The sequence below is a fragment of the Lygodium microphyllum genome, chromosome 11, assembly GCF_053477565.2.
Source record: "Lygodium microphyllum isolate KBCC chromosome 11, Lygodium_microphyllum_v1.1.10, whole genome shotgun sequence".
Classification (NCBI taxonomy): Eukaryota; Viridiplantae; Streptophyta; class Polypodiopsida; order Schizaeales; family Lygodiaceae; genus Lygodium; species Lygodium microphyllum.
Genome location: NC_141145.1, coordinates 128,359,009 through 128,385,797, shown reverse-complemented (window position 1 = coordinate 128,385,797; position 26,789 = coordinate 128,359,009). Strand labels below are relative to the sequence as shown.

The following is a 26,789-nucleotide window of genomic DNA, read 5'->3' as shown; positions in this document are numbered from 1 at the left end:
AAAATGGAAAAGATAAAGTGTAGGGAAAGTTTTCTGAGCGCAGCATAGTACTTGCAAAGTCTAGTGTGAAGATAGAAGAGGTTAATGTCACGCAGGCCACTGATTCAGATGATGATTACATACTTGCAGCTTCTTCATGCGATGCCTTACAGACTTCTGAGATATATTCTATGTATGCGCAGTGCTGGCTCTTGGATTCGGGTGCATCCTTTCATGTGACACCCTGTCGAGATTGGTTTCATACCTACCGTACCATGTCTGGTTCTATGCATCTTGGTGATGGTAGGTTTCTTGACATTGTGGACATTGGAGATGTTAGGCTACAGTTTCCTTCAGGCAGCTCTTTTGTTTTGCATGATGTATGTCATGTACCTGTGTTGACTCGTAGCCTTATGTTAGATGGACAGCTTGATGATGCAGGGTATTTTGTGTCTTTTGGAGACTCTGCATGGAAGATTACTCGTGGCAGACTTGTACTTGCAAAAGGTGCCAAGTCTGGCAGCCTCTATCCCTTACTTGTATCAGGAGCTACATTGGATCATGTTTTTCCTGTGGGTTCTATTTCCCATGTATCCCTTTGGCATGCTCGTTTGGGGCATATGTCTCTTAAAGGAATGAAAATGCTCCATGCTTTGTAGTATCTTCCACCTTTTGACTCTTCACATTTTGATTCTTGTGATCATTGTTTGTATGGTAGGCAGACTAGAAATACGCATAAAAAGTTTGGTAAGAAAGGCATGGGTGAGCCCTTAGCTCTTGTGTACTTAGATGTATGTGGGCCCATGCCCTATTAGTCACTTGATGGGGCAAAGTGCTTTGTTACTTTCATAGATGATTACTCACGTAAGGTTTGGGCTTATCCCATAAAGAGAAAATCCAATGTCTTAGACACATTTTAGTGTTGGCTTGTATTGGCAGAGAACCAGTCTGGGAAAAGGCTCAAATGCCTAAGGTCAGATAATGGGGGTCAGTATGTATCATGTGCTTTTGAGCAGTTTTGTGATGAGCGGGATATTAAGCATCAGTTGACCGCCCCTTACACCCCACCCCAGAATGGTATGACTGAACGCATGAATAGGACCATTCAGGAAAGGGTCCATAGCATGCTTAGCCAAGCTAGCTTACCGCAACACTTTTGGGCTTAGGTAGTTACTACTGCAGTGCATCTCATTAACAGGTCGCCTAGTAGTGGCATTGACTTTCAGGTTGCAGAGGAGGTGTGGGCAAGCAAGCCCCCCTCTTATGATCATTTGCGTGTCTTTGGTTGTGAGGCATTCTTCCATGTGGCCAAGGACACACGCAATAAGCTGGATCGTAAGAGTGTCAAATGCATTTTCATTGGCTATGGAGATGCAAGAGAGATGGGTTATCGTCTATGGGATCCGTAGGTGCAGAAAGTGATCCACAGCCATGATGTCATATTTCATGAGGACAAAATGCATATGTAGCCTGAAAAAGTGGTTGAGGTACACAGAGTTATCTTTCAAGAGGAGCCCCCTGCTCCCGTTCAACCCGCTCCATGGCCCGCTAGACAGCACGCATCATCACCTGATGCTCATGGCCCAGATGCTAGACATGCTGATGCTAGACAGGATGTTGGGCAGGCATCAGAGATTGGGTTGAGGCGTTCTACTAGAGATAGACGACCTCTTGAACATTTTGCACCCTCTATGAATTATGTACTGGTTACAGATGCAGGAGAGCCTCTTACTTATGATGAGGCTATGCACAGGGGTGATTGTCACTCTTGGGAGAGGGCTATGCAGTCTGAGCTTGACTCATTGCATAAGAATAAGACTTGGGATTTGGTTTCCTTGCCTCAGGGTAAGAAGGCTTTGCCATGAAAGTGGGTGTACAAGCTGAAAAGTGCCCTTGGACACCGTAAGCCGGCATACAAGGCTCAATTGGTTGCTAAGGGTTTTAAGCAGGAGCATGGTGTTGACTTTGATGAAGTCTTTTCTCGTGTGGTCAAGATGACCACCCTATGCTTAGTCTTGGCCTTGGTTGCATAGCTTGACCTGGACTTGTACCAGATGGATGTCAAGACGACTTTTTTACATGGGGACTTGTATGATGAGATTTACATGGAGCAGCCTAAGGGCTTTGCAGACCCTGGCGACAGGGAACACCTAGTGTGCAAGCTAAAGAAGAGTCTATATGGCTCAAAGCAGACACCTAGGGAATGGTACCATAAGTTTGATGCATTCATGCAGTCACAGGGCTATAGCCGCAGTGCTATGGATCCATGCTTGTACACGAAGAAATCCCGTGACGGTTCTTTATTGATTTTGGTACTCTATGTGGATGACATGCTTCTAGTAGGGACTGCACATGAGGAGCTAGATGCTCTTAAGGCTCAACTTAAGAAGAGCTTTGAGATGAAAGATCTGGGACATGCCTCTCATATACTTGGTACACGATAGATCTCAGGGACTAATCTATCTGTCATAGAGGGAGTACATTCATAAAGTCCTTGAGCGCTTCCCCATGTAGGATGTTAAGCCTATTGGCTGTCCATTACCTTCTCATGTGAAGGTTTTACAAGCCGATTGTCCGCAGACAGATGAGTAGAGGGCCGAGATGACCAAGATTTCCTATGCATAAGCCGTGGGTAGTCTTATGTATGCCATGATAGCCACCCGTCCAGATATTGCTTTTGTAGTTGGGGTTGTGGCACGTTATATGGCTACACCTGACAAGAAACATTAGGATACCGTGAAGGGTATCATGAGGTACCTAAAAGGCACATTAGATATGTGTCTTTGTTATGGCAGTCAGGATACAGAAGTCATGGGGTACACTGACTCTGATTATGCAGGACATGCAGATAGTAGGAAGTCCACTTCTGGCTATGTATTCACTAATGCTTGAGGGGCTATCTCTTGGATGTCCAAGGCGTAGAAGTGTACGACCCTTTCTACTACAGAGGCCAAGTATATTGCAGCCACAGAGGCTTGCAAGGAGGCTATCTAGCTAGGCCGTTTGATTGCAGACCTTGGTATGATAGATGCTATGCATACATTGCATTTGGATTCTATGAGTGCCATTCAGTTGGCCAAGAATCTGTGAAACACGTGGGATCTAGAGCATGGAAGATGCAAAAGCTATGGAGGTTGAAAGAGGAAAAAGAAACTCATGAAGACATTGAGCCTGACTAGGAAAAATTGTTACACAAGTGAATTAGGTTCCAAGATTGAGACTTGGACTCATAAACACAATCTTGTGTATTGACAGTGACATGACACTTTACTGGAAAGAAAAGAGTACTATCATTGCATTAGAAAAAGAGTGCAAGTACAATGCTTTATAGGAATTGAGTGGTGGTACTTTCTCCTACTGTGCATATGGGATTCTGGTCCTGAGCCCTCACTGCTTCTCACAAAGGGACTAAAGTAGGTGTGATTGCAAATATTCAACAGAATCCGGTCTTCCATGCGAAGATGAAACATATTGAGGTGAGGTATTTCTTCATTCACGAGGTCATTGAGGACAGGTGTCTTGACCTTGCCAAGATTCTGGCTAAGTAGAATCCTACAGACTTGCTCACGAAAAGCCTCACTACCGAGCGCTTTGCCTTTCTCAGGAGATTGATGGGCATTGGATGAGATGATATCTTTTTTCTCATCTTGTTGTACATGTGTACATGTTGTACTATCTTTTCATTTTCTCTCTCACTAGGGTAGATTCGCCTTTAAGTGGGAGGTTGTTGGGGGTAAAGGTGCCTCCGCCTAGCCGCCAGTGTATTACTACACTAATAGTACCCGCCACTGCACACTGCAGGTGGCGGGTGCCCGTCACAGTCACTTATTCTTTATTCTTTTAGTGACAGTTTGAATAAAAGAAGGCCCGGCCACACATTGTGGTTGTTGAACTTCCCATTTCTTGTCTCTCTCTTTCTTGCTCTTGCTTTCTCGCCATAGCTCTCGCATGCAAGCTTTGATCCTTCTCATTGTGGTTGTTGGAGTTCCCATTTCTTGTCTCTCTCTTTCTTGCTCTTGCTCTCTCGCCATAGCTCTCGCATGCAAGCTTTGATCCTTCTCACCTTTCAATGCCAAATTCCCTCCATCAACATATGCAATCACCTTAGCTCTTGATAAATTTTCCGCAAAAACTAGTTACACCATATGAAGATGGGCTATTGCCACTATTTTTTGACAATAATATACATATTGATTGAGTGGCAATTGCTTGAGTCCACCTTAAAGCAAGATTATTATCTATATCATGTGCGCAATTGCTAGAAGACATGGTGGATAGTAGATTCAACATGTGTTTACACCCCTTCTTCATTGAGTCATCCTTATAGCTTTGTGAATTTGTAAATGAATATCTCGTCAACAAAGGATGCCTCGAGAATACTTCAACTACTTCCCCAAATAGCACACTACTTACTACACAGAGTCCTCAAGATTAGAAGTGTCCAGTAGCTTTAGTTAGTTGACTCCGTCTCGAACTCCCTAGTCCACACCCCCCATATTGTAATCTTAGGGCACATCAAGGGAAGGATACCTTGGGCTTGCTAGGATGACCTGTTATCCTAAGATTGGTACAACACAACTTCACACCAACTAGGTTCTCAAGTGTTGGACAATATTCCAAGTTAACTTGGAATTTTATCCAACTTCGAATTGCATAAGTACACATACTAATCATTGCACAAGTAAGGTAGACACACCCCTTAGGAAGAACACAAGTGACTTAAGAGGTACAACGGACTTCCTATAGATCCTTCAACATTAGTGACCCACATAAACCATGATCCATCATGCATCCCATCCACCTAACAACCACCACCCTCCCACTCTTCTATGTAACTTAGCTTTCTATCTCTCTTACAACTCTATTGTCCAAGTATTTGAGAGTAAAGGAGAGGGAGTGAGGAAGAGTGTGTGGAGTGAGGGACTTGTGTATGGTGAAGCACTCAACTCACTATGTAGGATTAGGATTAGATAGCCATTAAGATAGGAATAGCTTGGTGTTAGGTCGCGTGGAGTATTTCATCTCAATAAATATTGTGATCACCGCCTCGACAATTATGTATAAAGAATCCTCATTAGTACAAATGGTGCAAATAGTTGGCATCTTGCCTTTTCTAAGTTCTTTTTATTGCAATATTAAATTCAATTTTTTTCGTATTAATCATGATGTGTGGATTATTGTAATCTTAATTTGAATAGAATGTGTGTTTGTATTGATCATGATTTGAATGAAATGAGTATTAGTATTGATTGTGATTTGAATTTTCATTTCAATTGTGATTTTATTATTCAAGTCCATCGACATGAACATATGATTTTTTCTAACATTAGTTGTTACTACGCTTTGATAGACTCATGCCTAATCGTGATGATTGTATTGGTCAAATGAAAGCGCTCCAAATCATAGATAATAGCTTTAGCACTCTAAGGCAAGCTAGGCCATTCCACCTACTAGAAAGCCCTAACAATAGTGTATGTGAGGATTTATCTCCATGCAATTTGAAGGAGATCAAGGAGTTGTACCCGAAACGCTTCTTAAGAGAAGAAAATTTTCACAAATTGGGTTTGGCAAATGTTATTCTCAAACACTTCATTGAAGTGGAGAATGTGATACCCCACAATAAGTAGCAACCTCTCTACCTCGCCTAACAAATTTATATCCATGACATCTTAACAAGAAACATGAACTAGATGAAGAAACCCATCAATGCCAAGTCTGGCTTGGGAAGAGTGGGTAGCAAAACAATGCAGAAAAAGAGAGAATTGGTTGCTGAAATGCACGATACCCATTACAATGAAAGAAGTGTAGTATGAGGCTCTTTGTCAACATTTTGTTGATTTGTTGGAAGAGCTCGAGGCCCCTAGAGTTGAGATGAAAAAAAAAACAATACAAAAATGGTGGAATCTTGATCAAATCTTTAGTGAGCTCATGCATGCCAAACACATAGCTGTGTTGTAAACACTATTCATGATTTACGTACTTTGACATTATGTCAATGTTGTTAATTTGTATGCTTTGACATGCATCGTAAATACTAGTCATAATATACATGGTTTGACATTGCCTTAATTTGCACGCTTTGACATTGCTTCAATCATTTGCTTTGTTTCCAACTGTATATGAAGTAGTTTGCAATCAGGTACTTTGCGATTCAATCATAGTTAAGCATGTGTTTTGCATCTAATTGTAGATGAGTTAGTTGTATTGCAATTGTGTACTTTGTGATCCAATAGTTTGCGAGTCAATCATTTATGCCATTTCTCTCTACGAGTCAATTGTTTACGACTTCACTATCAATCATTTGAGTATACACGAATCAAGTTGCAAAATAATGGCATACGTACTAAAGTGCACATGAATTATTTCCATACTTATGAGAAACACGTGAACATGCCTGAGTGCACAAGAATTGATATTATACTAGTGAGGAAATTGTAGATATTCAATGCTTGAGTGCATGAATTATGATGCACAATGATGGTGATATACTAAAATGTACATAAAATATTACTATACTAAGGAGAAAATTCCCAAAAATTAATGCTCGAGTGCATATGAATCATATTGCAAAATTTCTACAATATATAAATTATTATACTAATGAGAAAATTGTAGATATTCAATACTTAAGTGCATGAATTATGATACATTATGATGGTGATATATTGAAGTGTACATGAAATATTGCTATACCAAGGCGAAAATTCCAAACATTTAATACTTGAGTGCATATGAATCATGCTACAAAACTGCTACAACATATAAAAATTATGATCACAAAATAAAATGATGCTTGATCATAAGGCTTACTAGTTCATGTAACTAGGATTACAATCTCATGGCATTTAAGACACACCTAGAAATCCACTTGTTTTTCTATAGACTTTGGAGCCATTGGCTACCAAATGCAATGGTGTATTATATACATAAGAGAATGCACAAAATGACAGGTAATTCCAAGCTCTAAGCAAGCTTATGTATCTAATGTGTTATTACATTTTGTGGTTGATACCTCCTAATTTTATTATCGTGATTTTGATTTCTATCCTTGTGAGTTTTCTCTTACTAAACATTTTAAGTTCTATCCTTTTAGATTCCCCCCTACTCCTAAACGAGTCTATTTGAAAAATATGTTAATCAAATATAGTTGTTACTGTTCTCTAAGTTTTCCTCTACTACAAAACATGTCCACTTCAAGAATAAATCATCAACTAAAGTTGAATCTATTTTCTAACCTTTTTTGTTACTTTAAGTTGAATTAGATATGCCCAATTTATTTTAGTTTACTATTATTATTTTAAACATCTTACTATTTTTAAAATCTCAAATCAATAAGTTCTCAAGTAATTATTGTTTTTAAATTAAATGTAATATACAAATTCCACAACTTTAAGCTTACTGATATATTATAGGTAATAAGTTAAATTCATGTTATAAGCTTTTTCAAAATCTGTACCAATTTTTCTATCGATCATTTAGTATATGAGAGACTTGTCAAACATAGCACAACAAGACATGTCCCATTTTTATAAGGGAATACTTTTCATACAAAAGAATATTCATTATATTTCATGCAAAATATTCTTTTGTATGTAAGAAATTTCCCATCCAATCTTTTCCTTAATATAATGCGATAATTCGCTTATTTGATAACATACCCCCATATTATACCTTGTAATTTTTAAGGCCATCGTATAATAGTCCCATATTTTCTGTATTATATGAATCCCCTATTCGTATTAATGCACCCTAGGGTGTATAGTGCATTGGACTCAAGGTGAAAACATGGTCATAAATATGAAAGTAAATCATGGCCGTTGCTTGCATGACTTTAAGCATCGAGAGCTCACAAAGTGAAATTAATGGTTGGAAAATTGTCAATGTCATCTTTCCAGCTTTGACTCATTACCCTGACGAACAAACACAAAACATTCAAAATAAAAATGCTATTCCATATCAAATACATTGAAGTGTGATCCAATAAGAAATCCATTTAGAAATAGTGGAGCTCATAAAAAGAAGACAAATGAAAGCTCATAATATGTTTTTGTAGAGGCTAACACTAGCCCTCAAATTTAAAGATTACAACACCTTTCAAAGGGGTTTTCCTTCCATGTAAGGACAACAATTACACTAATTTAAAAAGGGAGGATTATTAAGAATTTATTTCCTTGTACTACCTAACCCTCCAAAAAGTAAACAAAATAAATAGAATGAATTTTTACTTTGTACGTGCCCTTCAAAAATGCAATTCTAGGCTACCATTGAAATGTAAGGGCTAACCAACACTATAAGTACATTGAGACAAGGCTAGAAACCATTCCCAAGTAGTCGTGTTGTGAGTGTTATTTATTCTCTGACATAGTTTACTCCCTATATGCATGTGAGGTGGATTGATCGTATCAATGTGTCATTAATGGCAACTATAAAAGTTATTAAACATTTCAATGCCATTATGTCAAACATTTCAATCACCTATGTACAATGCTTTCGAGCTTCTCATGCTCATATTGTAAAGTGTTTTTTTGCGTGGTCCTAATTTAGAGATTATACTTCATGCACCTCCTAGGAAATATAACGAATTCTCCCATGTATCTCTGAAGAAAAAAAAAACACAAACTCATTTCTTTAAATCAAGGTTGCAAAGCACCCTTAATTGTGCCACTCCAATGTTTGGTCTCACAAGATTAGTGCACTCTTCTATTTCCCATCATCCCAACTTGAGTGCTAGAATTTCCTAAAAAATGTACACATTTCCACATGATTAGTGTAGCCTTCTATTCCCTACCTTGGGAGCTAGTGTTAGAATTTCCTTAAAAATGTTGCGAATTTCTCGACATCATGAGTATCACAAATTTGTCATCCTTTATGTGATCCCCACCCAAAAGTCTTGGCTAGCCCCTTGTGTTTCTATCCACTTGATCTTGAAAAGGAATCATAATTTCTCTCTAGATTCAAGTGCATTTGAATGTCCTAAGCTTGCAAAATCTATTCTTAAAAAAGAATGGTAAACATATTGTTTATTATTAGATAGTTTTGTTTAATATGGTTCAAGAGCTCTTTCTCAACTTTGGTGTGTTTCAAATGGTGCTTAAGGAGGTCCAATAAGAGGCACCTATCAACTTTGGTGTGTTTCAAATGATGCTTAATGTGGTTGAGAATGTCGAATATGTAAGTGTGGCACTGCATACATGCACCAATGGATACCAATAACAATAATGTTCAATCAAGGGCACTTTGGAAACAAAAATTGAATCAAACATCTCTTGATGTTCACATCAACCATGAATTTTCACATTTTCATGAGATGATTTATATGCGTTAGAGAGAATAGCTTCTCTTGCACGAGGAATATGAAGAATAGTGACTTCATATGCATGGTGCTATCATAAGGAAAAGATTAGGCAACGATATTCAACGATACTTGAAAACAGGATGAATATGAATCAAGTGCCCACGAACTCGATATACTTGAATAGAATATAGAACAAGTGAGATTGTTACTGCAGTATAAGATAAGAAGACCAACTTGTTGAAATCCTGCTCATGTTGAACAATCAAAGAGGTTAGTAAGAAGGGAAAAAAACATAAGACATCTAATCTAATCCATGAGCAAAAATAATGGCACAAAGTAGATATTGCCTTGGGACTCGAAATAATCATCCCCACAACAAAGAACATCATCTCAAAGAAAGATTGCAATGAATTCTGAACTCCTCCTACAATTCCACGCTCGGATTCAGGTACTGATTCCTGTAAGGAGGTATAAAGCTTCTTTAAATGCCAAGAGCTAGTTTACAACAAACACTAGATAGAAATCTCACTAATGTACTTTGAAATGCGCTTATTGATGACTTGACAACTCTATGAGAAGGTTTGAAAGTTGTCATTAGAAAAAGAAACATGTTGTGATCAACAAGAAAGCTATCAATAGCATCCTTCCAAAAATCAATTAACTCATACTTATCAAGAAAACAAAACAACAACTCATACTTGATATGGTTACTACCTTTGCAAGCTATCAAGAGTATACTTCCAAAAATCAATCAACTTATACTTTTAATATGGGTATTACCTTTGCAAGCTTTGGAATGATAATGTTCAATCAAGTGCTCCTTTATTATACTAAACAATGCACATGGATGGGGCTCATTTGCATCACAAAACCCTTTCCTTGGTGGACAAGAGCTATAACAAGCATGTCACCTTTTGTAGTATGTCTTAATCAAGTGGTTCCATTGCATGTTGAGAGATATGAAAGCATATAGACTATACTGGGTCCTGTGGCTAATCACAGAATGTCTACTAATCCGCTATCAAGGCATCAAGTCTACCTTGATAAAAATGGAACTAGGATCTACAAGGTGTGCATTATGCAATTCATCCTCTTGCACTCTTGAGGGTGTGTCTGGCACAATTTATTTACAAGATGAAGTAGGGCTTGATGGCCACAACAAAAGATGCCTATCTCATGCATAAGTTCACTTTTGTTAGAAATGGTCCACTAAGGACTTGTATATCTTCATATTTAAGGAAAGCATTGGGAAGAGTAGGAAAGTTGCTGGCCGATGGACACAAACTAAGCATGAGTTAAAACATCAATGCAAGGAACACTTTGCAAGGATTCCCCCTGACCCCAAACTTCATCTTAATCCATTGCAAGACACGAGATGTTTTAGTCAGCTACAAGAATAGCGAATTCCTTGAGTCTATAGCATTGCTAGATTCCTTTAAAAGTACCAAATTGGATTGCTCGTAAGGAAAATGGAAATCTTCCAGATGGGCTGAAGATAGTGATAAAATGTCACCGAACAGCACAAATGTACATACATAAGAATATATTGAGCTTACAAAACGTAGTGCAATCTGACTAAGCACAAATCTACCAAGTGTTGGGCTGACTCAGCCCCCTTACCCCCTGAGGGCCCAAACTAATATGGGCTAACTCTTTTCCATAAATAAGAAAATAAGTAAGGGCCCTAACCAGGGCGATGCTTAGGACCTAAGCTAATGCTTGGGGACCCAGTTACCTCTTCCCCGAAAAGAAGAAAAGAAGTTTAAAGGACCTCACATGAAAACATGTAGAGGCACGCTGAAGCACGTGATCACTAATCTGACCCATGTACTTGCCAGGGTGAAAATCTAGCACGAGTCATGATGCGTGTCAAGACAACAGAAAATCTAGCACGAGTCATGTTTGTAACGCTAGCTAAATTTTGATAGCTGATTGTCACAGCAGACCTTGCACACAACCTTAGGGCCAAGTTTGTTGGAGTAATCATCAAATCAAAGTTCAGCAACACAAATCTCTCACAGAAAAGGGAAAGAACACAATCAAGCAAGCAGTGAACTAATGCATACCTGCATGAGCTGCAATACAGCTAAATCAAACATCCAAAGACCAAATCTTGAAAAAGCGACACCGGCCATGAGAAGAGTCGATGAAGCTATCATGTGAGGAACCCAATTTGATGCCACACATAGAGCAAGGACTATCCACTGCACATGGCTTTAAGGAAAGTAAGTTTAGCACAGTGGCACCTCCATGGCACAAAAATGCAACTATGAAGACATTAGCAAGCTTCAATTCTCAATCCTTAACTTCTTGCAGCACACTAAACTCAACTGAAGCAAGTAAAGCCAGAAAGACATTGATGTAGAGACATTCAACCTTCGCTTCTGATATTTCCAATCATGAAGTGATACTGCAGTTGTATTTCTCACACCTAAGCAAGCTATTCACATAACAAATAAGCATATTCTGATGGTAAGCATTGGATATGCTAATGTACTCAATGCCTTTAACCTCACAAGTCACCAACATTCAATTGCTTTCGCCACACAAAATATCAGACCTTCAAGCAAATGGGATGCTCAAGATTATATTATAAATATGGATATATGAGTGCACTCTTAACCTGGAATAATAGAGACCAAAGCCCAGTTCGTATAGTCTGTAAGCAAGCATGAACTCTGGGATATGCAATGGCAGCACTTATCCCAACTAGAGCAGCGATTGCACGAGCAAGGCCCAAAATGTAGGCAGGAATCCCTTTCCACCTTAACGCTGCCGTCATTAAAGATCCAAAGCTGATTAAAATATAATGCTGATGTGAGTATATGACAACCTCAAGCAATGAAAAACCACACATACTTGCATACATTTGAATTAAACTGTTCTCTTTGACAAAAACTCTTGTTTACAAAAATGTTCTGTAACTACTTTAACTAACAGTATTGTAACTGATTATTTATTCAGTAAGAGAGAGACAGACCTTAGGACAGTGAAATACAGCAGGGAGAGTGACACTGCTGCCAGTACCGTTTCCTGCCTGACATAAACTTTCCAACCCTCACACAATGCAAGTCCCACAATGCTATTGCAAATCCGGTCAATCAATCTACTTAAGTTTCTCCATCCCAGTTGAATCAGCCTCACAAAAGTAGGTTTTGGTATATGCTTGTTTTGTTTAATATCAACTTCTTCAACCTGAGTTATTTCATGATTGTCATGTGACATGATTTTTTCGTGATCATCATCACTAACTTTCAAATCCTCGGGTCCTTGCTTATTCTCATATGTCAAGTTCTCTTGATCAATGTAAGTAGGAGACACTGCAGTTCCCTGTACAGAATTGGAGACGCTTTGAAGTTCAGCATTTCTTCCGCATGCTTGAGTCCTTGCTTGAAGTTCTGGAATTTTGTGATAAACAGATGACAGCAAGAAGTACTCAAAATAAATGGACAATAAACTCCATACTGATATGAATATAGCAGCCACCAACACAGACACGAAGCTCATTATAAATCCAACGAGAACTGGAGCAAGTAGTTTGCAGGTTAGATCAATGCTCCGCATTGCAGAATTCATTTTTGTGAGTGTTGTTACATGTGCTTCTTCTGTGATAGCAAGCACCCTGCCATTAAAAGCATGTCTAGTTAGTCTCCTGTAACACATCAGGGAGTGTTGTGGTTTCTCCTCCCACATGATCACATATTTCTCTACAGAAATAACTATGAACCAATTACGCCAGATATCTCCATGAGACCACACAGATGCAAGTCACCATCTTGTATTTAACATAGTATCAACTTCACAGGCACATTTATATTTTACAGCTTAACTTCCACAATAATGAGCTAAGGCAAATCATAGACCCTTGTTCAATTAGGACACAGTTTTTTCCTAAGAAGTGGTCCAATGCCAAACCATATGTGACTCTAGGTGAAAGGTGTGCTAGAATCCCATATGTCAAGAAAGGCATCACTCATCCTCCTCGTGCACTCAGTATCATCCTGCAATCACTTCCATCACCCACAGAGAGAGTGAATGATCCCTGTCAAACTCCTAGAGAGGGTCTTTGCTATGGATATGTGGTGTGCCTCAATAGCATATTGCTATCTAGATATTTGAAGCCATCACAATACCATCAACCTCCCCATTTTGAGTGTCCTGAAGTTCACTCCATCTGCAAGAAGATTGGTGTAGGCGTAATGCACAGTTGCTGCCCATATTTTCCTGCTAGACCTCTGTTCCTGACCCAGGTTGTTGCCCCCCCAAGGTGCTACCACAATCCCAATTGTGCCATGGAAGACCAATATGGAAGCACTCCTCCAAACCCCTTGAATGCTCCACAATTCTGCAAGCAGTGTGTCTGTGTCTCCTATGTTCCTTCATATCTGGTAGATGCTGTTGAGCTACCCAAACTTGCCTTTACATTATCCTATTTTCTGGCATTTTTTGGCTCATTAAAACAGCCCCAGAAAGGAAATTCTGCCATTTTGTTTGACACTCTAGGCAGTTATATGACATGAGACATCTTCTGGCTCCTATTACCTATAAAAATGACTCAGTGTGTGCACCACTCTTCATCCCTTTGGTGCTAATCAATTGCAATTCTCTTGTCTCTCCCTATTCACATGATATTTAAGATCTCTTTCTTTTGCTCTGAGTATTAGGATTAGACTCAGCAATTGCATCATCCACATTAGGTTTAATTCCTTCAATGCCAAGTACGATAGGATTAGGATCTTTTGTTTCAGCTCCAAGTATGATAGGATTAGCATCCTGCTTCTTCTTCTTTTCCCTCTTCTTCTAGGAGACTGCTAACTCCTTATAGTCCTGCCATAAGTGTCCCTTCTTACCACAGTGATAGTAGTGGGTCTTCAATGACTCCTTCCTGTCATCCTTCTCTGAAGCTGTAAAGGCCTCATTGGAACCTCCGTGATGAGATGAAAGCCTCCCCTGTAAACGCAAAGATGCCTCATGCTCAAGCAGCATCGAGGACATGTGTAAAGCTCACAGGTGTAGAGAATGTCTGTGCCCGAAAAGCATTGGCTTCGAGGGGAGCTTGTAGAGTACTATCCCCACTAGATGTGCCCTTGGAAGGGCTAGATTACACGTGTCAAAGTTGGTCTTGCACTTGTGTAATACAGAGCAAAAATGACAGAATGGTGTTTGTCAGCTCAAACTTCATTTGCTGGGGAAGGTGCCTTATACAACACCTGAAGCTTCAACCATATTTCTGCTAATGTCCTGTAGGAGGTAACCATCGATAGAACGTCTCTCGAAATATGCCAAATCAATGCAAAATATATACATGCATCATCCGAATCCCATGTAAGCACAGCTTCCTCATGGTTGTCCTCATCAAAATCTTCGGGAAGAGGAAAAGGATGCTAATGCTGAGGAATAGGTTCACATACAATATACCAAATCCGCTTTTGCACAAACCACACTTTCATCACAGCACTCCAAGTGAGATAGTAAGGTCCATGTAGCTTATCATCTATAGAAGTGAAGGGAGGAGCTATCGGGAGAGGAGAAGAAGAGAAGATAGAGGATAGAGGGTACACGGAGTACAATCAAATTAATAGCAAAGACTACATAAAATGAGAGTTCACATGCAATGCAACAAAAAATAATCAAAACCGAAGGGCAAATGCTGCAAAATGAAGAAAGCCCAGTCAAAAACTGCCAGAAACAGTAAAACGGCCTAGAAAAGTAGTTGCCAACCATAATTAGAGGTAGAAAATGAAAAACGCAGGCTGGTTGAGCACTTAAGGCAGCAAACAAACGATTGCAGGTTGTGACGTTGACGCAGGCTGAAAATGCAGGGTGCAGGCTGAAAACATAGGCAGCAATGGACCTCTAACAGGTTGAAAATTATTAGCAACACGTCGCCTGATTAGCAACAGGGAAGAAGGACATGTAATCAACAAAGAAATTGCAGCATAGATCTTGCAATCTGATACCATGTCAGAAGTGGTGCAACAATGGAAGCATAGATGAGTGCTAAAATAAATTGCTGAACACAAGAAAAAAAGGAAATAAAACAGAAGAACACTGCAAAGAAAGAGAACTCAGAGATGTGCTCGGGAAATGGAATCCATGCACCAAACATGAGAATGACACGTATAACAGCGAGTCACTAGCTGCGCGGGTACTGGCACTAGCTCCTCTCTGCAACAAGAAGACCACCTAAAGAATGATGATGATTGAATGGGAGGAGGAGGAGCCACAAAATAAATAGACCTAAAATGGCAGTTGGTCAACCATTGGCATGAAATGCCACACAAAAATCACTAATATAATGCCTAAATAAAAGGCAATGTGCACGGCCCTAATAGGTATGCACAGACTCACACGAGTTGAAAAATTTGCTAACAGGTTGGACATCTCTATTGCTTGAGCACCACATCTATATCATCTTCTTTGCTTTTCATACTCAGCATTCATTCATTCATTCATCAGATTCTACTCTTCTCCCATTTTGCAATTTTGTGTTTTGGTCTAAGGAGTTGTACAAATGTTCAATAAAAACCCGAATAGCCCATAAAATGTATAAACCTAACACCTAGTCTCAAATCATGGGTGAGAAACATAATAAAATATACAATGACGGGGAACAACATGCCCCTAGGAACCATCACCATGTCCCATACCACAACAATGATCTACCAAAAACCTATACCACTATATACATACAACAATGACAACCAGAATGGATACACAAGCAATGGGTGATCAAGCCACCAGCAAAGTGCCTTGGAGAGACATTGATGTCAATGTCGATCATACCAATCCCTGACAATAAAGAATAGAAGTAGTTGAATCTCGATGTGTATCATGAACTAGCTCCACAAAAACCACATCATGACCATGGATTATCCTCCTTCGTCCAAACCACCAAAGGGATTCCCTCATGTGAGAACAGACAAGGAGAAAACACCACTCATTGTTGAACACTCTCATCATGTCCCTAAAAGGCAAACTAGCTCTGCCAAGGGCATGTAAAAGGTCACACTTAGGGCCTACCAACCCGAATATGAATGAGTCTTCCACGCACCACCTCCACTACCCTCCCACACTCCCTCTTTGATCTAGAGAGTATTGAGGGATTACAACACCACCAGAGGTAGAAATTTGATGCCTTGGCCACATGACCAAAATCAAACTCGAAATTTTAAGACAATGAAGTTGGAACCTTTGCTCTTCTTCTCCTTCTTCTTTTGCACAACCACTGGTTTCTGGAAGTCCTTTCAAAGATGCCCCTTCTTGCCATAGGAATAGTGTTGCCCCTTCTTTTTCTTCTTCATGTCACCCCTCTCTAAAGCAGCCAGTGTTCGGCCATGGATGGTACCAAAATGAGAAAGCAATGTCACTGTAACCTGAGTGTAGACTCAAGCTCCAATAATATAGAAGTCATATGCTGAAACTTACCAAAGCAAACAATATCTGAGCTCATAGGCTGTTTTCCACATTATCATCCAGGGTCAGCTTTGCAACATGCAGTCAACAGCCAAAGCTCATTTGGTGAGGACTGGACCCTACAAACTGACTCTGGAGTTTGAAAATCTAGGGAATGTCTCACGAGCTCAGAGATCTACCACTCTAGTCAGTTTTCAACACATGACATCTATGTTATTGGAGCATGAATCTGCTTTGCGATTCCAAGGGAGGCTGCCATGTCATTTTAGCAGCCCTTATGAAAGAGCCTTGGCTGCTTCAAAAAAGGGTGACACGAAGTACAAGGAGGAGGAACAATGATATTTATGTGGAAAGATGCTAACAACATTGCAAAAATAGAAGGAAAACAATAAGGTCTCCTCCGACTCTTCTTCATCCTCAGAGATTCCAAACATGTGGCAATGGGCACGATGACCATGGAATCGGTCTTCTAGCCCTATTGGTGTCATCATCCCTCACAACTCTCCAATGCTAGAGAGAGAGAGAGACTGAGTAGGTGCTGCAAATGGGGGGCATGCTAGCCTCATCCATATGTAGATGTGGGAGGTCTTGAGTGTGGCTTTCTACATGCACCAATGAAGTATGGGAAATTCAAATCTTGGAGCTGGTTTGCCTTTCAGGTTCATGATGGGAGGTGAGACAAAGAGCAATCTTTACTCCTAGTCTATTCCCACATGAGGGAAACTTTGGCAATTTGGCAAGAGGTGGGGAACCCACAGTCATGATGTGCTTTTTATGGAGCTAGTTTGTGAAGGGAATTAAGATTCAACTATTTCTACTCTTTGTAGTTAGGGATTGGTATAATCGACATTGACAATAGTATCTTTCTGAGGCACCTTGGTGATGGCTTCATCACCCACTACTTGGATATCCATGGTCCTCTCTAATTTTCATTATTGTATTTACTATGGTGGGTCTTTCATCATCGTATATTTCATTGTACTACTTGTCACCCATAATTTGAGAGAGGGTGTTAGCATTGTGTGTATCATGGGTTGTGTGGGAAATTCTCTGGGAAGCTTAGTGGGCTGAGTTGGGTGACTTTCTCATTGATTGAGTGGGGTGCTTATGAGGCCAGCCAACTTCTTCTTTGACTCTATTAGTGGCTGGCTGACTTGCTCTCATTGAGGCTCCATTTCCATTTATTATGGGCTTCATCTCCTCCTCCATGCATATTATTTCGGCACACCGCATCTTGTTGGAGAGAGGGTGTCTGGGAGCAACCCCCAACCTGTGTGTTTGTATACACTCTCATGCTTTGGTATATGGGTTCCATTTTCCAAGTTCTTCATCTCTAAGTTCATCTGTTCTTTGTCTTAAGAGAAATCCGATGAGGAGAAAGTAACCCAAAAATCCAAAATTTTCTCCCAAACATCTTGCTTGGAAATCAAAATTTCAAGATACCCAATTATGTGTTCACAAAGGATTTTGTAACTAGACATGACCATGGTATATGATAAACCATCTTCTAACTGTTTGCACATCTTTGATAGGAAAATGCAATACTCCTTTTCTGCCAATGAATGTCCTAGTAGGAGTGTGCCCATCAAACGTCTCCATAAAAACACTTTTGTTTCAATCATTTGAGTTCAATATTCATTTGTGGTGCCACAGGTGATGGCCTAGCAGTTAACACTTGGACTCATGAATGTGAGGTTGTACATTCAGGTCTTACTAGGTGCGTCACTTGGTTGGACACCTATGTTCACATGGTGTTTTCATGTAAGTCCGGGCTCTTGCCCACTTGAACACTCAGTTGGTCCTTCTCCTTAATAAGCTCACCAAGGAGGATCCTAGTGTGATCAAGCTCCACTATTCATTCAACTTGCAAACTACCCTATTTGCACATAGGAAAAATGCCAATGTGGCTCTTGCTTGCTCTTTTGGCTAATATTTGGAGGGGAGCATAGGTGGCCCTCGTGGGCATTCGAGTGTGAATCTTTTATCTCCAAAAGAAAAAAAAAACAGGGTATAATTTTGATAACTAAACAAGTAAGGATTAACCCAAGAGTTGAAAGAGTGTCTTTTTCCTCTTTACTCTGAATTGAAAAGGCAATTTACTCTTCCAGATGGTTGGAAAATTTCCTTTACCACTATCTTAAGAGGTTTATTTGTATGTCACAACTGATTTTCAAGACCTTGTATGCATGAACAAGAAGAAGAACACATACATCTCCACTGAATGTTAAATCATGAAACCTATCTTTCTCTTTGAGGGGTGGAAATATGAAAAAAACATTGTTTTCTCTCCAAATAAGTCTATGATCCATACAAAGATCCAATCGTTTTCTTACTTGTGAAGAAGAAAGCACATTGGCTTGATAATCAAGCACATCTCCCACATATCTGAAATCAAGGCATGTCCAAAAGTATGCCTCTCTCGGATGAGGAAAAGCCTTGCTCCGATGAAGGCTTTCAACTTTGAAAGAGTTAACCCTATTTAGAGGTCTATCTGACCAATGAAGATACTTTCATTATTGTTCCCAGTCTTGCATCAACCTTGTTGCAAAAGGGCAGCCTTCAACCCTTTCTTGAATCTCCCACAAATAGCCTCAAAATAATGTATAGACCAGTGGCCAAATGATTTCATTTTCATAGTTACCATCACTCACCCACACACAGACAACAGAAAGAAAGCAAGCAAGCTATATTAACATCTACAAAAGGTATTCAGCAAGATGTATTGTGCTTAAGTAGATGTGGCATATAAGAAAACATTATATTCAATGTCCTCAGATATTTATCAGCCTCATGCTGTAACTTACCAATCACGCTCAACAGCAATATTGGTAACAAGAGCTGCAAGAGCTGAAACTCCACCAAATATGTCCACCAGAATAGTGAGAACAATAGCTGGTTTAGACCCTCTTAACATTGAACTGGGTTTAAGAAGCAAGACAATCAAGGCCAAAGAAGCTGCTATTACTGAGGCATTCCGCATAGCTAAAGAAACTCGTATTACCTGCACATAAAACAGATGATGCTCGGACCTATGATTCTGAATAATTATCTTCTAAAGTCATGTTTGGCAGTTCACAAAATCTCTATGACAAATTTCATTAACCGAAAGTAACTATGCTCACCAAATTGAGGAACTGGTTTTCAAACTATGTAATTTGAGTTTTTGGCCTTTCTTGATCAACTTGCGGCTTGGCAAGGGTTGATAAAACACAACTATTATCATAAACAGCCTTTGATGGCATTGTATTCACTTAGCTTAAGGCACATGCAACAAAGAACAAGCCTACAGGAGTTATACTGATGTGTTTATAAATAGATAATGAGAAAACCACTGATGCAGGTCTTCTGGCTTGCCTCACCTAAAACAGGCTGTTCTTCCAGTGCAGGGGGTTTAATAGTGCAGCTATTCAAAGCAGCCTGTGGTATTACATCCTACACCAAATCCTTTTGAGCCTCGCGCGTCCTTGCTGCTCTGCAATCTCCTAGAGACGCTCTGAAATGGAATGACCTAATTGACCACATTGATTCTTGTTCTAAGATACCAATCTTCACTCAATCAAAACTTGGTCCCAAGGAGCACAAGCCAAAGGAATAAAGTGCCAAAGATGCAAAGGGAAGTTAATCACTTCCATCCAAATAGGACATGCCTACCAAGGAATAATGGCCGCCATGGAACTACATGTACCAACTAGGCTCTGGCCATCTAAAAAAAGAGGAACTTGCTGCAGAATGCGTGCATGATCCTAGGGAATGGCAAAATTTATCTCAAAAAAAACTTTGGGACCATCATAAATTTCATCAACCACTAGCTCCTGCGTATTTGCATTGCCGTGCAATGCCATGGCCTACGACCAGGCCATAGCGTCATAAGTTTCCTCAACCACTGGCTCATGTATTTGCATTGGCAGTCAAGCCAAGGCCTACAGGCTCCAACCAAGCCCTAATACACTCAATCAATGGTGTGCATCTCTTAGAAGTAAACGATGGCTCCCTTCTCATCAGAGTCAGCAATCTGCAACAACACCATATCAGCACCCAAACTAGCCACTATGTGTTTCCTTTCTGGTAATGCAGCTTCCCTTATTTGCATTGACATAATCATGCATCAAAGCATTAGGCTGTGAATGCATTTGCCAAAACATGTCATCCCTGTTTGCAAGAGGCGAACCCAGATTCCCATCCTGCAAAGGTGTATTTGTATGCCTGAAACCATGGCATCCATGGTTAGCTTAAGGCAGTTACATGCATCCTCACCATCAACATCAGAGTCCCATCCTGCAAAGGTGTATTTGTATGCCTGAAACCATGGCATCCATGGTTAGCTTAAGGCAGTTACATGCATCCTCACCATCAACATCAGAGTCACATATGTGTGCCCCGCCATCTGAGTCTACATGGTCCTTTTCCATATCTGAAAGAAAATGTTCTTCCAGAACTTCATGTCTATGCCCACCTGACAACTCCATTATCAAATTTGAATTTTGAAGTGAACAATGTCTGAAACAAACTAGCAAATTCCTGCAAGAAGTGTTTGACATGCATGCTGCTATAAACCAGCAGATAATGCCATCCCCATTTGCATGAGGTGGACAAGCATCCCCATCCTACATAGATATATTCAGAACACCTGAACTTATGGCATCCATGGTAAGCTTCCGATACCCACATCCTCAACATCAACATCAGAGTCACCAGCTCATGACCCCTAATTCAAGTCTACATGTTCCTTTTCTATATCTAAATCAAGACGTTGCAGAAACTCCATGCCAATGCCACCTGACTCTTTCCTCGTGAAATCTGAAGTGGACAGTCACTGCAACAAAGTCCTGCAAGATGTGTGTCAAATTCATGCTGCCGAAGACCAGCAGATAACACACACACACACTCTCTCTCTCTCTCTCTCTCTCTCTCTCTCTCTCTCTCTCCCCAAAATAATGGGTAATTGTATTAAGGTTCTCTCTTTCAGTCTCTCTGCTGTACATATAGTTCTCTTGTGACTCTTGTATTTTACGGTGTGTGCGCGTGTGTGTGCATGCATGTCTGGCCAAATGCTAGGACATCAAACCATCATCTACATTAGACACATCAATGCCATGAGCCCAAACAAACTAGTACATCTAGGTCTAGAGTCATATTGAGTACTTTATACACAATGGCTACCTATCATGGTATGCTGCAGTACTTCCTTGGTTCTCCAAGCATGGGCTGGACATAGGCGAATTATCACCCTTCCATTGTGATGCAAAAGACTTCATACTTTTGAGACATGCTGTTGGTAGTAACACAAATCTTTGCTGAAGCAGGGCAAGTGCAAAAAGGTAAGTATTGTTGCCATTTCCTCTCACAAACAAAAGGCATTGCCATCCAATCTCACTCTACCTTTTGCGATTCCTATTAAACTTTGCCTCGCCTTTAAATATTGAGCTACGCTTAACATGTGAGTTTGAAAATGTGCAGGGGGTGTGTGGTTTGGTATGGAAGACTTGCACACCCTCCCAAGGGGATTTTCTGGAGCTTTTGCTTAGCAGGCCTTCAACTCCAAAATTTATGAATGAGATAAAAAACATCAGATTGCATAAGTTGAACTATTCTAGGGGTGGCAACAAATCTCATCTAAGGTAAAGCCTGACCATGGAAACTCCACACAACTAAGAGCTGATTACCAAGGTCTTGTGGTATCTCTTTGATTGACCATTTAGACTTTATGATATTTTAAATCTTACTGCTTTCAGATTTGAGTTCATCCATAAGACTAGCTTTTTCTAAATCAAAGAGACATAATATTTATAATTTGTGGTGTGCAAGCCAAACAGACCAGTTGCATGAGTTAAAGATCCCCATTATTGTCATGGTGGCCCACCTTCAAACGTGAAGTTTTATCCACCCATTTTCCAGCACTGACACCCATAGACACCACACTAAAGTCTTCCATCAAACCATACAAAGAAGTGTATAGTAGTGAACTGGGCCAGATCTCGATCATGAATAAACCGACTGCAAATTCCCACATCCTGTACAGAGAATCAGGACTACAAGTCAGCTTTGGGAGCATTGATGCTCTGTGTGAATAATTCTAAAATTCAGTCTCTGATGCCCAGTTCCATACAAAAGCATCCCTTTTTTTAATAAAACGGATTTATAACCCACATAAAACAAGTCAATTCATTAGAAGAAAGAGCTTGCTAAATGTACAAACTCGACTATCATTAACTTACTGCAATTGTCATATACATAAGCTTGCAAGATGTACATAGACCCATGGCTCCAAACAACCTAGGCAATGATAATTTGAATACATTGATGCTCAGGATGAAATGGGTTTGCATAGTGCACATAGGGTATGCATAATGTATGTGAAGTGAGTAACTTGTGTGTGCATGAGGGCATGCACATCCAAACTCAGAATTCAGCAATTGAAGGGACATTTTCAATGTTTTGAGGCATTCTAGAGCTGTTGATATGTTGAATTGGTCAGATTATGCATGCAGAATATTAGCAACAGATCTGCAGCTCTTAGGGAGTTTCTACAGTAATGGAACTGAATCTCAAGGTGGCAGTCGAATTTTCAGATTTCAAGCCTCTGAGCCCCCTGAATCGTTTGCCTTATGTAAGAAGGACTCGGGTAAGTTACTCATGAATATATGTGTGCATCACGTGGGTTCAAAAAAAGGTATTTTTAAAATACCATTTTTATACATTTTTACATACAGAAGGGTGTAATATAAAGGGGGTTATTTACAAATTGAATAGAAAAGGGTTATGTTTTCTTCAAGAAAAATTCACAGATAAGGATATTTATAAATAGGCCTTGAACGCACGTGATGTAGTGGATATAAATATAGCAACTTCCCCGAGAAGAAAGAAGAGAACAGGGATTGAACTAGTGGTAGAATCATCAAGCAAAGTCCAAACACAGGTTCCTCTCATAGCTTTCCCTACTCATCATTCCAGCTTGATATCTTGCAAACTCTTTGTGAGGATTGTTTGGCATGAAGAGCTGCAGAAAGAACAGTCTCATAGCCCAATGGTATGGGCTATGTGTATAATTTCAACAGGAAACTCATGACTGAACCTAATGTCCAAGCATGGGTAAAGCATGCAGTAGTGAGCACCTTGCTTTTATGGGAATAATACATTGAGCTGCACAATGTTCAGATTAATGTTGTTTGTCAGTAGTTTACTGTGGCAGGAGTAAAGAGGGCTGGTCATCTCACATATCTTATGACTTGGGATCCCCATTGTGATCCTGTAAGGGAGTTTATGCCATTTTTCTGAATGTAGTTGACCCTTAAATAATGTTCCTTAGCACAATTCTGGGCAAAGTATTGTATGAGGTTCCTTGTTCCCGCTGGATTTGAAGATACATTACAGTATGTACAGCCTAGGATATGGCAAGTGAAATCTCTTGATGTGGACGTGAATGAAGGTCACCCTTATCCCATACAAACTCCACTTCTCATCCTTTCCAAATACTTGTTACGAATGTAAACAACTAGGCAATTTTCCAAGGAATTGTACGATGCCTCACTGAACAGTGGAAAATGACACCAAGGGGATGCAAGGATAAGTTGAAAAAGCAATGGGGTGACAGCCACTAGAGTCAATCTCTCTCCCTTCAGATTTCTCACAGACCTCCTAAGCATTAGTTAGGTTGGATAGAAAGGGAAAGCAAGGTGGACTTAGATATCCACATTAAGAGGTGTATTGGTCTCCCTGTTAAAGCTTTCAAGACACTAGCTGGAAAAGAAAATCAACCTGACCTGAGGCGAGTCCAACACAGATTCAAGTTCATCATGATTCTAATGGGCATCATGAGATGGCACATGTACAAGAAGCAACTACAATCGGAAGACCTAGACTATTGTTTTGTCAGTGTTATACTCGAGTTGTTAGTGTTCTGCATCACCACAGGAACAAGAGCCTACTTGTATGCATGAGTCTGCAGCGAGCAGATGATGACACTATAATTAATATTGATCAAATTGAATTTGTGCAACAACCCTCCTGAAGGAAGTTCTTGTGTAGCCCTTACTTTTGTGAGTCATGTTTTAGAGTTAGTATCAACACTATTGTGACAAATAGTACATATGACACTTTTTTGAGGACGGTTCACTACAGAGGAGGCCAAGTGCTTATTCGGGCACTATCTAATTACCCTCTTCATTTCGAAGGAATCTTATTCTATATTTCATGAATGTTGCTACTTGCCGACAAACAGCTCCTAGCCATGGTAAAACTCCCAACAAGAAAGTTGTTAAATTTTGGCAGATACTTTTGGCTTTGTGGCCCTTCTCATCACTCAGAGTTCTCTCACTTCTTTGCATGGACCAATCCATGGGCCCTGTGGATAATAGGGACAGCAAGCAACCATGCCAATTTTGGGTCTTCATCACTCGGCCTCTCACTTTTCTGTGTGGTTCTTCAAACAGGCACTGTATGATTGTGCTTTTCTACACGGCCTCTCACTTCGTGTTTTCCAATGCTTCTAAAACTTTTTTTGTACATAAACATAATCAAAATACTGGATTAAATGGACAGGTAGGAATGATTGAGATGGAAATTCACTCAGGATACAGAGTTAGTGTTAAAAACCAGAAAACAGGTATGAAGATAGAGTCCAAAGCAAGGCAGATAGCTATCTATACACATATATACATCCCACAGACTGATCAACGTCTGACTGCTTTTTGGGAAGGGTGGGTGATGATGAACAAAATTACCACAGTTATGCCCACCAGAATTGCAACAGAAACAACAATAACAGACCATCTACTATGCATAAATCGCTACAGCTAGAGCCATACTCAATTGCAACAACAGCGACACTAACAAGAAGAGAAGATCATCAGACGTTCATAGATTACAACAGCAATCACAACAAAACAAGCAGAACCCATCATCAACTGTCAATTAACTAGTAGGATCATCATCAATTGCAATCACAACAAGCAAAATCATGAGAGGTGTTTGGCATTTTGCCATGTTGGAAAAGAGGCTGTTTTCCCTTGTTTATCCTATAGTGTTCGATATCACGAGCTTTTTTACTCGGGAGCCACTACATACCCAGCCTGGGGTGCATGCCCCGTCCCCAACTGGTGACCACAGCTAGCTAGGTATGTGGTCCATCCCTCCCAAAAGCTCATGACGTTGTCATGATTCCCAATGAGGGAATTATAGTGGGGAATTGTCTAAATGTTCCTGCGAATAAAAGCATCATCAATTGTTCATAAATTGCCACAGTGAGAGCCATCACCAAATGCAGCAGTAACAACAATAACAACGAAAGGAATTAAGGCAATAAGCAAGGAGATTACCTTGATCCCCAGCAAGTAAGGAAATGGCTGATGTAGAGGTAGGCAAGAATCTGAGACCTGTGAGAGGCCAGAACTGGTCTGTCAACGGTGTCATCATCATCAGGAATGACGGGAGGAGCGTCTCCCATAGTGTCATGACGGTGTGAAATGTGCTCCTGGCCGGGAAGAGGCTGCTGGCCACCAGCCTCATCATCACCCACGCACCTATCCATCAGCAATCAATCAAGAACCTGAATCAAGCAGCCACGGAAGGCTTCTGTGATGGCCCATCATTCTATGAATAACCTGCATGGAAGATTCCTTTTCTTTAATGTAATAATAAAGCACTAATATAACACTTGATAATAAAATATTCTATTCTATCTATACTATATTATGATCTCAAGTCTTCACATGTTCCAAAGCTAACAAATTCTTAAATAATGTGAATCTATGCTATCCATTTATACCATCTATACTATATTATCTATACTATCCATATTATATTATAATTGCCAAATTTCATGAAGTTAAAACCAATCTTACATGGCATGCATAGCATGGTCTCAAGCCTTCACATATTCCAAAGCTAACAAATTCTTAAATCATCTGAAATTACAAAATTATCTATACTATATTATAATTGATGAATTTCATGAAGCTAAAACCAATCCTACATGGCATGCATAGCATGATCCCAAGCCTTATATTTCAAAGCTAACAAATTCTTAAATCATGTGAAATTACAAAATTTTATATATAAAGATTCTTTCCTCTCTTGCCAATCCTCCCATATCTTATTTTAG

The 26,789-nt window shown here is 39.9% G+C and overlaps 2 protein-coding genes across 9 annotated transcripts; one reads left to right on the top strand and one right to left on the bottom strand.

The window, feature by feature from the left end:
- Positions 1-9,215: 9,215 nt before the first annotated feature.
- Positions 9,216-26,328, bottom strand: LOC148029363 (solute carrier family 40 member 1-like). 8 transcript variants are annotated; one of them, XM_087688159.1, is made up of 9 exons: positions 26,005-26,313; positions 22,551-22,701; positions 19,495-19,691; positions 12,740-12,896; positions 12,255-12,604; positions 11,898-12,069; positions 11,341-11,478; positions 9,622-9,732; positions 9,216-9,519 (listed from the first exon to the last, which is right to left on the bottom strand). In XM_087688159.1, the coding sequence occupies exons 1-9, from the start codon at positions 26,214-26,216 to the stop codon at positions 9,394-9,396; spliced, it is 1,614 nt and encodes a 537-aa protein (XP_087544285.1). In that variant the 5' UTR covers positions 26,217-26,313; the 3' UTR covers positions 9,216-9,393. The 8 variants fall into 8 exon arrangements, 7 of the variants coding, with proteins under 7 accessions (XP_087544285.1, XP_087544284.1, XP_087544283.1 ...); XM_087688158.1 differs by adding an exon at positions 25,754-25,888 and having other exon boundaries at positions 12,255-12,896; positions 26,005-26,139; XM_087688157.1 differs by having other exon boundaries at positions 12,255-12,896; positions 26,005-26,312.
- On the top strand, positions 24,706-25,759 carry LOC148029364 (uncharacterized). The gene is made up of 3 exons (XM_087688165.1): positions 24,706-24,920; positions 25,045-25,124; positions 25,229-25,759. The coding sequence occupies exons 1-3, from the start codon at positions 24,881-24,883 to the stop codon at positions 25,484-25,486; spliced, it is 378 nt and encodes a 125-aa protein (XP_087544291.1). The 5' UTR covers positions 24,706-24,880; the 3' UTR covers positions 25,487-25,759.
- Positions 26,329-26,789: the final 461 nt, after the last annotated feature.